The 12,104-nt window shown below is 38.6% G+C and overlaps 1 protein-coding gene and 1 long non-coding RNA gene across 5 annotated transcripts in view; one reads left to right on the top strand and one right to left on the bottom strand.

Annotated features, from left to right (window-relative positions):
• The window catches only part of SPAG16 (sperm associated antigen 16), a 1,067,980-nt gene extending 1,058,338 nt beyond the window's left edge, over positions 1-9,642 (bottom strand). For all 4 annotated transcript variants that reach the window (XM_024981576.2, XM_024981577.2, XM_010802312.4 and 1 more), the window contains exon 1: positions 9,434-9,642. In XM_024981576.2, coding sequence (XP_024837344.1) covers positions 9,434-9,560 — 127 coding nt within the window. In that variant the 5' untranslated portion in view covers positions 9,561-9,642. The remainder of the gene's footprint in view (positions 1-9,433) is intronic.
• An 86-nt stretch (positions 9,643-9,728) lies between these two features.
• LOC132343291 (uncharacterized) overlaps positions 9,729-12,104 on the top strand; it is a 74,136-nt gene continuing 71,760 nt past the window's right edge. The window contains exon 1 of the long non-coding RNA XR_009492030.1: positions 9,729-9,804. This is a non-coding gene — a long non-coding RNA (uncharacterized lncRNA). The remainder of the gene's footprint in view (positions 9,805-12,104) is intronic.

Here is a 12,104-nt window from a genome sequence, read left to right as displayed (position 1 = left end):
AAAAATGAGGATAATTTAAGAAACGCTAAAATTATATCAAGCATGCTAACATTCATAGTATAGGGGTCCCAGAGGGAAAGAAGCAAAAAGGATAGGTCAGAAAACCTCTTTGAAGGAATAATAACTAAAAACTTCCTTAAATCGGAAATGGAAACATATCTAGATCCAGGAAGCACAGAGAATTCCAAACAAGATAAACCCAAAGACAGCCACACCAAGACATACTATAATTAAAATGGAAAAATTTTTAAATAAAGAGAGAATATTAAAGGCAGCAAAAAGAAACAACTAGTCACATACAAGGAAACCCCTAGGCTAAAGCCAATTTTTCAGCAAAAGCTTTACAGGTCAGAAAAGAGGGGCATGATACGGTTAATGTGCTTAAAAAAAAAACTTACAACCAAGAATACTCTAGCTGGCAATATTATTATTCAGAACTGGAGGAGAGATAAAGAATTTGCCAGACAACAAAAAGTAAGAATTCATCACTACTAAACTAGCTTTATAAGAAATGATAAAGGGACTTCTTTAAGTAGAAAGTAGGTCATAGCAAGATATCAGAAAATATACAAAAGAAAAAAAATGTCACTAGTAAAAGCAAATAAATAGCAAAGGAAGTGGATCAGACATTTAAAAAGCTATGAAAGTTAAAGACAAAAGTCACAAAACCAGCTACAACTATAATAAGTAGTTCCGACAATAAGTAGTTAAGGAATACACAAAGCAAAAAGATGTAAAATATTAAATAAAAAACATAAAACATAGAGGGTAAAAAGGTTGTGCTTTCATAATACTTAAAAACTTAAGCAACTATTAAATACACTGCTATATATATAGATTTGCAAGTACAAAGAGAAACCTATAATATATACTAAAAGTAAAAAGAAAGAATTCAAATATAACAGTAAAGAAAATCATCAAACCACAAGGAAGGAGAATATAAGAAGAAATTACAGAAATAACCAGAAATGGAGCATATATCATAATCGATTGGGATTTATCCATGAATGCAAGAATAGTTCAATAAGGACAAATCAATCAATGTGATACATTACATTAACAAAATAAAAGATAAAAAGCACATGATGTTCTCAATCGACGCAGAAAAAGCATTTTAAAAATTTGACATAAACCTATGATAAATTGAAGACAACACAAAGGAATGGAAAAATATACTGTGCTCATGGATCAGTTAAATTCAGTTCAGTTGCTCAGTCACAACCCCATGGACTGCAGCACACCAGGCTTCCCTCGCCATCACCAACTCGTGGGGGTTACTCAAACTCATGTCCATTGAGTCCGTGGTATCATCCAAACATCTCATCCTCTTCTTCTTCTGCCTTCAATCTTTCCCAGCATCAGGGTCTTTTAAAATGAGTCTGTTCTTCGCATGAGGTGACCAAAGTATTGGAGTTTCAGCTTCAGTGTTGGTCTTTGCAATGAATATTCAAGACAGAATTCCTTTAGGAGGGACTGGTTGGATTTCCTTGCAGTCCAAGGGTCTCTCAAGAGAGACTCTCAAGTTGTGGAGAACAACACCACAGTTCAAAAACATCAATTCTTTGGTGCTCAGCTTTCTTTATAGTCCAACTCTCACATCCATACATGATTACTGGAAAACCACAGCTTGACTACATGGAACATTGTTGACAAAGTAATGTCTCTGCTTTCTAATATACTGCTTAGATTGGTCAAAACTTTACTTCCAAGGAGCAAGTGATTTTAATTTCATGGTTGCAATCACCATCTGCAGTGATTTTGGAGCCCCCAAAATCAAAGTCTGCCACTGTTTTCACTGTTTCCCCATCTATTTGCCATGAAGTGATGGGACCAGATGCCATGATCTTAGTTTTCTGAATGTTGAGTTTTAAGGCAACTTTTTCACTCTCCTCTTTCACTTTCATCAAGAGGCTCTTTAGTTCTTCTTCATTTTCTGCCATAAGGGTGGTGTCATCTGCATATCTGAGGTTATTGATATTTCTCCCTGCAATCTTAATTCCAGGTGTGCTTCATCCAGTCCAGAATTTCTCATGATGTACTCTGCATATAAGTTAAATAAGCAGGGTGACAATATACAGCCTTGACGTACCCCTTTCCCGATTTGGAAACCAGTCTGTTGTTCCATGTCCAGTTCTAACTTGCTTCTTGACCTGCATAAAGATTTCTCAGGAGGCAGGTCAAGTGGTCTGGTATTCCCGTCTCTTGAAGAATTTTCCAGTTTGTTGTGATCCACATAGTCAAAGGCTTTGGCTTACTCAATAAAGAAGATGTATTTTTTCTGGAACTCTCTTGTTTTTTCGATGATCCAACGGATGTTGGCAATTTGATCTCTGGTTACTCTGCATTTTCTAAATCCAGCTTGAACATCTAGAAGGTCATGGTTCATGTACTGTTGAAGCCTGACTTGGAGATTTTTTTTTGCATTACTTTGCTAGAGTGGGAGATGAGTGCAAATGTGTGGTAGCTGAACATTCTTTAGCGTTGCCTTTCTTTGGGATTGGAACGAAAACTGACCTTTTCCAGTCCTGTGGCCACTGATCAGCTTTCCAAATTTGCTGGCATATTGAATGCAGCACTTTCACAGCATCATCTTTTAGGATTTGAAATAGCTCAACTGGAATTCCATCACCTCTACTAGCTTTTTTTGTAGTGATGCCTCCTGAGGCCCACTTAACTTTGCATTACAGGATATCTGGCTCTAGGCGAGTGATCATACCATCGTGGTTATCTGGGTCATGAAGATCTTTTCAGTATAGTTTTTTGTGCATTCTCGCCACCTCTTCTTAATATCTTCTGCTTCTGTCAGGTCCATGCCATTTCTGTCCTTGATTGAGCCCATCTTGGCATGAAGTGTTCCCTTGATATATCTAATCTTCTTGACGGGATCTCTAGTCTTTCCCATTCTATTATTTTCCTCTATTTCCATGCATTGTTCACTTAGGAAGTCTTTATCTCTCCTTGCTCTTCCTTGGGATCCTACATTCAAATGGGTATATCTTTCCTTTACTCCTTTGCTTTCATGTCTTTTCTTTTCTCAGCTCTTTGTAAGGCCTCCTCAAACAACTATTTTTCCTTTTCGCATTTCTTTTTCTTGGGAATGGTCTTGATCACTGCCTCTTGTACAATGTCACAAACCTCCGTCCATAGTTCTTAAGGTACTCTATCAGATCTAATCCCTTGAATCTATTTCTCACTTCCACTGTGTAGTCATAAGGGATTTGATTTAGGTCATACCTGAATGGTCTAGTGGTATTCCTTACTTTCTTCCATTTAAGTCTGAATTTGGCAATAAGGAGTTCGTGATCTGAGCCACTGTCAGCTCCCACTCTTTATTTTTGTTGACTGTATAGAGCTTCTCCATCTTTGGCTCATAGATAGGAAGAATAAATATTGCTAAAATATTCATACTACTCAAAGCAGTATACAGAGTCAATGAAATCCCTATCAGAACATCAATAACATTTTTCATAGAACTGTAAAAAATAAACCTAAAATTTGTATGGAAACACAAAATACCCAAAATATCAAAACAATCTTAATATATAAAAACAAAGTTGGAATTATCACAACGCTAAAAAGCTTTAATAGTCAAAAATGCAAGAAATTGTCACAAAACAGATATATAAATGTAAGAAAATACAAAGCCCAGAAATAAACCCATATTTATATGGACACTCAATCAAGGAAGCAAAACTATACAATGAAGAAAATACAGCCTCTTTTAAATTATTCTGGGAAAACTAGATAGACATAAGCAAAAGAATGAAACTGGACCATTTTCTTTCACCATATACAAAAATAAACTTCAAATGGATCAAAGACTTAAATATAAAACCTTAATCATAAAACTCCTGGAAGAAAATATGGGCAGTAGTATGCTCTGTGATTTTTTGGATACGTCTCCTCAGGCAAAAGGAACAAAAGCAAAAATAAACAAATGAGACTACATCAAATTAGAAAACTTTTGCATAACAAAAAAAAAAAAACCAATAAAATGAAAAGGGAAAGCACAATCTACTGAATGGGAGATGATATTTGCAAATCATATATCTGATAAGGAATTAACATCCAAAATAAGTATAGAACTCATAAAACTCAACATTAAAAAAGACAATAATCCAATTAAAAATGAGCAAAGGGACTATAGACTTTTTTTTCAAGGACTATATTTAGATAGCCAACATACATATGTAAGGTTTCAAAATCTTTAATCATCAGAGAGATACAAATGAAAAACACAGTGGGATATCACCTCACACCTGTCAGCATAGCTATTACCAAAAATCAAGAAATAGCAAGTGCTGGTGAGAATGTGAAGAAAAGGCAACTCTCATGCACTGTTCACGGGAATGCAAATTGGTGCACCTACTATGGAAAACATACAAAGGTTCCTTAAAACTTTTTAAAGAGAACTAATATATGATCCAGACATTCCACTTCTGTGTACTTATCTGAAGAAAACAAAACACTAATTTGAAAAGATATATGCAGTCTATGTTTATTTCAGCATTATTTACAATAGTCAATATATGGAAATAACCTAAGTGTCCATCAACAGATGAATGAATAAAGAAGATGTGGTACACATAAATACTATGGAATACTACTCAGCCATAAGAAAACTAAAATCTTGCCATTTAAAACAACACGTATGGACCTTCAGGGTATCATAGTAAATAAACAACAAATACTGTATGGTTTCATTATATGTAGAATCTAAAAATTGAAAATAAAAAAATAAGCACAACAGAAGTAGTCTCAAGAGAGAAAAAATCTAATGGATGCCAGATATCAGGGAGATGCAGAGATTGGTGAAAAATATGTCAGGAATTAAGACGTACAAACTCCCAGTTATAATATAAATATGTGATGGTGTAGTAATGTACAGCATAGGGAATATAATCAATAAAATTGCAAAACTCTGTATGGTGACTAACAGTAACTAGACTTCTAGTGGCAACTATTTCATAAAGTATAAAAATAATGAATCACTATGTTGTACACCTAAACTAATATAATGTTGTACATCAGTTTTACTTCAATTAAAAAGAAAAATCCTAAAAAGCCGTTATAGTCAACAAGAGAGTCCAAAATGCAGTACTTGGATGCAATCTCAAAAACGTAAGAATGATCTCTGTTCATTTCCAAGGCAAACCATTCAACATCATAGTAATCCAAGTCTATGCCCCAACCAGTAATGCTGAAAAAGCTGAAGTTGAATGGCTCTATGAAGACCTATAAGACCTTCTAGAACTAACACCACCCAAAATTTCCTTTTGATTATAAGGGACTGAAATGCAAAAGTAGGAAGTCAAAAAACACCAGGAGTAACAGGCAAATTTGGCCTTGGAGTACAGAATGAAGCAGGGCAAAGGCTAATAAAGTTCTGCCAAGAGAACACACTGGTCACAGCAAACAACCTCTTCCAACAACGCAAGAGAAGACTCTACACATGGACGTCACCAGATAGTCAACACCGAAATCAGACTGATTATATTCTTTACAGGCAAAGATGGAGAAGCTCTATACAGTCAGCAAAAACAAAACCAGGAGCAGACTGTGGCTCAGATCATGAACTCCTTATTGCCAAATTCAGACTTAAATTGAAGAAAGTGGGGAAAACCACTACACCATTCACATATGACATAAGTCAAATCCCTTATGACCATACAGTGGAAGTGAGAAATAGATTTAAGGGACCAGATCAGAGAGAGTGCCTGAAGAACTATGGACAGAGGTTCATGACATTGTACAGGAGACAGGAATCAAGACCATCCCCAAGAAAAAGAAATGCAAAAAAGCAAAATGGCTGTCTGAGGAGGCCTTACAAATAGCTGTGAAAAGAAGAGAAGCAAAAAGCAAAGGAGAAAAGGAAAGATATACCCATCTGAATGCAGAGTTCCAAAGAATAGCAAGGAGAAATAAGACAGCCTTCCTCAGTGATCAATGCAAAGAAATAGAGGAAAACAATAGAATGGGGAAGACTAGAGATCTCTTCAAGAACATTAGAGATACCAAGGGAACATTTCATGCAAAGATGGGCTCAATAAAGGACAGAAATGGTATGGACCTAACAGAAGCAGAAGATATTAAGAAGAGATGGCAAGAATACACAGAACTGTACAAAAAAGATCTTCACGACTCAGATAATCACAGTGGTGTGATCATTCACACTCACCTAGAGCCAGACATCTTGGAATGTGAAGTCAAGTGGGCCTTAACAAGCATCATTACGAACAAAGCTAGTAGAGGTGATGGAATTCCAGTTGAGCTATTTCAAATCCTAAAAGATGATGCTGTGAAAATGCTGCACTTAATACGTCAGCAAATTTGGAAAACTCAAATTTGGAAAGTGGCCACAGGACTGGAAAAGGTCAGTTCTCATTCCAATCCCAAAGAAAGGCAATACCAAAGAATACTCGAACTACCGCACAATTGCACTCATCTCACACGCTAATGAAGTAATACTCAAAATTCTCCAAGCCAGGCTTCAGCAATGCATGAACTTCCAGATGTTCAAGCTGGATTTAGAAAAGGCAGAAGAACCAGAGATCAAATTGCCAACATCTGCTAGATCATCAAAAAAGCAAGAGAGTTTCAAAAAAAAAAACCTACTTTTGCTTTATTGACTATGCCTAAGCCTTTGACTGTGTGGATCACAATAAACTGTGGGAAATTCTTCAAGAGATGGGCATACCAGACCACCTGACCTGCCTCTTGAGAAATCTACATGCAGGTCAGGAAGCAACAGTTAGAACTGGACATGGAACAACAGACTGGTTCCAAATAGGAAAAGGATTATGTCAAGGCTGTATACTGTCACCCTGTTTATTTAACTTATATGCAGAGTACATCATGAGAAACACTGGGCTGCAGGAAGCACATGCTGGAATCAAGATTGCTGGGAGAAATATCAATAACCTCAAATATGCAGATGACACCACCCTTATGGCAGAAAGTGAAGAAGAACTAAAGAGCCTCTTGATGAAAGTGAAAGAGGAGAGTGAAAATGTTGGCTTAAAGCTCAACATTCAGAAAACTAATATCATGGTATCTGGTCCCATCACTTGAGAAATAGATGAGGAAACAGTGGCTGACTTTATTTTTTTGTGTTCCAAAATCACTGCAGATGGTGACTGCAGCCATGAAATTAAAAGATGCTTACTCCTTGGAAGGAAAGTTATGACTAACCTTGACAGCATATTAAAAAGCAGAGACATTACTTTGTCAACAAAGGTCCATCTAGTCAAGGCTATGGTTTTTCCAGTCATCATGCATGGATGTGAGAGTTGGACTATAAAGAAAACTGAGTGCCGAAGAATTGATGCTTTTGACTATGGTGTTGGAGAAGACTCTTGAGAGTCCCTTGGACTGCAAGAAGATCTAATCAGTCCATCGTAAAGGAGATCAATCCTGGGTGTTCATTGGAAGGACTCATGTTCAAGCTGAAACTCCAATACTTTGGCCACCTGTTGCGAAGAGCTGACTCATTTGAAAAGACACTGATTCTGGGAAAGATTGAGGGCAGGAGGAGAAGGGGACGACAGAGGATGAGATGGTTGGATGGTATCACACTCAGTGAACATGGGTTTGGGTAGACTCCAGTTTGGGTAGACTCCAGTACTCTTGCCTGGAAAATCCCATGAGCGGAGGAGCCTGCCTGGTAGGCTGCAGTCCATGCGGTCGCGAACAGTCGGACACGACTGAGCAAGTTCACTTTCACTTTTCACTTTCATCCATTGGAGAAGGAAATGGCAACCCACTCCAGTGTTCTTGCATGGAGAATCCCAGGTACGGGGGAGCCTAGTGGGCTGCCCTCTATGGGGTCGCACAGAGTCGGACACGACTGAAGTGACTTAGCAGCAGCAGCAGCAGCAGTTGGTGATAGATAGGGAGGCCTGGCATCCTGTGGTTCATAGGGTTGCCAAGAGTTGGACATGACTGAGTTACTGACCTGAAAAAGTTATAGTTGCTTATATTTGTAAATGTGATTACTTGGAAAAGTCTAATATGTTGGCAGTTGCAACTCAGTGACCTCCATGCAAATTCAGTAAACCAGATTTTCATTAGTGAAAGTTCTACTATATTGGAGTCTCATGACTTATTTCATAAAGATGTTTGCAAAAACTTACTTCACTCTATTTGTCTCATGTTAACACTCAAAATACTGTGACAGAAATCATTTTAATGCAGGTAGATATAAGATGCCTGGTTATCACTAACATGGCTATTGAATAACTTCATGTTTTAGACATAAATCAGCTATGAAGAGTCACTGAATTGTTTCTGAATTTAAAAAGGAATATTACTGGAAATGACAGCTTGTTAAGGGTCAGGAAAACAGAATACGAAACCTCACTTAAAACACTAGAGCACCCACTTCTTTCTCTCAAATTGCTTTCAGATTATTCAAACACACTCCTATAAATATCATGTCCACATTGAATAAACTACATATATTTTCTTTGAGCTTTTCAATCAAGTTCTTCAAAGCTCTTTGTAGCAGGGATGTGTACTGAGCCTGAGTCAGGACAGGTTAATCAGTTTAAAAACCTACAAAATGAATCATTGCTGGATCTCTGAAATCTTTAATTAAATATAGGTGGATTATATTTGAACAACAAAAAAACAGATTTTGCAGTTTCCTTGATACCTTTAAGAATAAAACAGATTACCCATCTCTCTCTTATCTGCCAGAAGAATAGTTATCTTTCTCACGAACCCTCCCCCTCTCTCGTACCATTAATTTAGAGAAGGGGAGCTCAAAAGTTTTACCCAATAAATAGTGAGCCTACACATCCACATGTGGCTATTCAATTTTTCTAGTTATTTCCATTGATAACTGCTCATCTCTGTCTTATCTGATTTCTTCATAGCATAGCTGAGACTTGTCAGCTCACCAGGATACCATTCAGTTGCTAAAAGGGGTAAAAAGTTATCATCATTAAGTAGCCCACAATGAAACTATCCAGTGGGTCGCTGCTACCAAAACAAATCACAGAAGCACTGGACAACTGGGCCATCTACAGGATCTGAATGGATATCCTGATGTTAAATCCTAAAGGGAGCGGTTTTTTCCTTAACCTCCGGATGTTCCCCTATGGAATTTATTTTCACGGCATTCTGTGCTTAAGAAAACCACTGAGTGAAAGGAGGGTTGGATTAATTTGTGGGGCTACTTTAAACAAAATTGCAAAGTTTACTGAGTGGTGACTACGAACTTTTTCCAACAGGAACACATCAGCCTACAACTACAACAAGGCGAAAAATTACAGTGGGCAGGTTTCCGGGGTCGCGTTGTCGGAAAGATCACCGTGAGATCCAACAGGCGCCTCTACCAGCTGGCGGACCCCAGGCTTCAAAGGGCGCCCTCGCTCCCAACACCCGTTACCGCGGCCAGAGTCTGGGTGCCCCGCCTACACGCGAAGGATACGCTCCAGGTAGTAGGCACCCTCAGCAGCCACCGCCTCCGCGGTGTCCCCGGCAGCCGACAAGCCCATGCCCAACGCTTCTTCCAGGACCCGCAGAGCGGAGGAGGGCGTCCCTTGCTGAGTAGCCATCTGAAACGCTCCGGATGCCTTGCCCCTGACTGGCCGCCGCAGCCCTAAGGCCAACCGCGAAGACGTAGAGTAGAACACACACAGCTCTCGCGAGAGTCTGGCCTCCACCCCTCCCACCACTCGGGGCCGGAAGGGCTGTCTAGAGCCCTGAGCCTTGAAGCCCTCCGCGCTTCCTACGTTACCGGGGCAACCTCCGTTCCCTGGTTACCCTAACGCTCAGCAAGCAGTGCCTGGTGTGGAAGAGGTAAAATGAATCAGTGGACTTGGTTTGCACACATTTTCTAACCGAAGTGGCTTGGTTTTCTTCAGTTTTGACCCTGAAGCATTTGTTTTTCACTTTGCTTTCTTCTCTAAATTGTCTTTTTTTGGTTCTTACATGCCCATCATCAGTCCCCAGATATTTTAGGCATGTGTAGAGTCCTACCTTTTCCCAGGGAAAACTAATCGAAAAGAGGAAGATCTTCAGCGCCTTAGCGGGGGGATGCGGGCGGGGTTGGATCCTGAGAATCATAACTGAGATTGGCCCAGGGGAACTACAAATGAAAACCCTCAACAATTCCGTTCTCATGCTCCTTTAAAGTATTAATTATCTGGACGTCTGTTTTGACTTTGGTTTTATATTCTGGAACTTGGAGGTTTAGCGTTAATTCTTACCAAAGTAAAGCCGTTTCCATACGAATTTTGAAGTACAAGCGATCCTAAAATAATGTATAATAAGTGCCTGCCCAATCATGTGCAATCATTTTGCTATGACATAATTTTCTTCGGGTTTATATTGTGTGTGTATCAGAAGCATCTACAGGGCCCTTTTCTTTACAGATTCTTTTTTATCTTACACTATTGAAAATTGATGTCAAACAGCAACTCATTATAAAAGTTCCCATTTAATACTAAAAAAAAAAAAGTGGTAACTTCTAATGAAATGATTAAGAACTCCGTTACTGGAACCAGAGAAGCTGCATTCAGAGGCTGACTCCACCATTCAGTTCGGTTCAGTTCAGTCGCTCAGTCGTGTCCGACTCTGCGACCCCATGAATCACAGCACGCCAGGCCTCCCTGTCCATCACCAACTCCCGGAGTTCACTCAGACTCACGTCCATTGAGTCAGTGATGCCATCCAGCCATCTCATCTTCTGTCTTCCCCTTCTCCTTCTGCCCCCAATCCCCCTCAGCATCAGTCTTTTCCAATGAGTCAACTCTTCACATGAGGTGGCCAAAGTACTGGAGTTTCAGCTTTAGCATCATTCTTTCCAAAGAACATCCAGGACTGATCTCCTTTAGAATGGACTGGTTGGATCTCCTTGCAGTCCAAGGGACTCTCAAGAGTCTTCTCCAACACCACAGTTCAAAAGCATCAAGGCTTTGTTTTCTCTTCTCTAAAACAATAATTTTAATATCCACCTTACTAAAATATAGATTAAATGAAATATATGAGAAGTATTAAGGTCATGAAGAAGCAAGGTCTCTACCTACAAAAGTAAATCTTGCTTGTTCAGAAATTTAATTTTTTTTTTGAAAGAGAAGTGTAATAGACATCTAAATAGAGCTTTATAAAAGCTCTACTCCAATAGAGCTTTATAAAATGGTTTCATTGGATATTTTCATTTTATATCACTATTAAAATCAAAGTTACCCTCCCCAAAACAGTGTTCAATATATCAAATATTTTCAATATATGTTTATAAAATATACTTAAAATATTAAATAAGTTAGCCAATCCCCAATTGCATATTAAATTTATAAGAAATTTACATATATACAAAAAACTTCTAAGGCAAAACTTAAATACATTTAGAAATGTCAAATACTCAAAAAGGAAGATGTGTTCGAGAAAACTCTCAAGAGTCCCTTGGACTGTTAGGAGATCAAACCAGTCAATCCTAAAGGAAATGAATCCTGAATATTCATTGGAAGGACAGATACTAAGGCTGAAACTCCAATACTTTGGCCACCTCATTCAAAGAGCCAATTCATTGGAAAAGACCCTGATGCTGGGAAAGACTTAAGGCAGCAAGAGAAACGGATGAAGGATGAGGGATGAGGGATGATGTCATCCTTATCTAGGATGAGACGGTAGGATGGCATTACTAACTCAATAGACTTGAGTTTGAGCAAGCTCCAGGAGACAGTAAAGAACAGGGAAGCCTGGCATGCTGCAGTCTATGGGGTCACAAAGAGTCAGACATGACTGAGCAACTGAACAGCAACAAGAATCATAATGTCAGGTCAGTTTATTTTTCTCCCTCAGTTCTTACCTCATCACAATAAAAATTTGGAATAATGGACTAAAGTGTTTAAAATAGGCAAGTTATAGCTCAGTTTAGCTTAAGCAGACAGAAATTTTATTAGACAAACACTTCCAAAATATGAGAGCAGGCCAACCTTAAAAGAGGCTTGTTTTTCCCTGTTGGCATCCCCCCTTTTTATATTTCCAGTCTCTTCCTTCTGGTTATGCCCTGTGCAAAATACAACTTATACCCACTACCGATCAATGAAAGGGAATGCAAATGGGCATACACTCAAATGTCAAGGCTGATTGACATT

This window comes from Bos taurus, chromosome 2, assembly GCF_002263795.3.
Source record: "Bos taurus isolate L1 Dominette 01449 registration number 42190680 breed Hereford chromosome 2, ARS-UCD2.0, whole genome shotgun sequence".
In the NCBI taxonomy this organism is placed as follows: domain Eukaryota; kingdom Metazoa; phylum Chordata; class Mammalia; order Artiodactyla; family Bovidae; genus Bos; species Bos taurus.
Note: the sequence above shows the minus strand (reverse complement) of the source record. Positions and strands in the feature narration are given on the sequence as shown.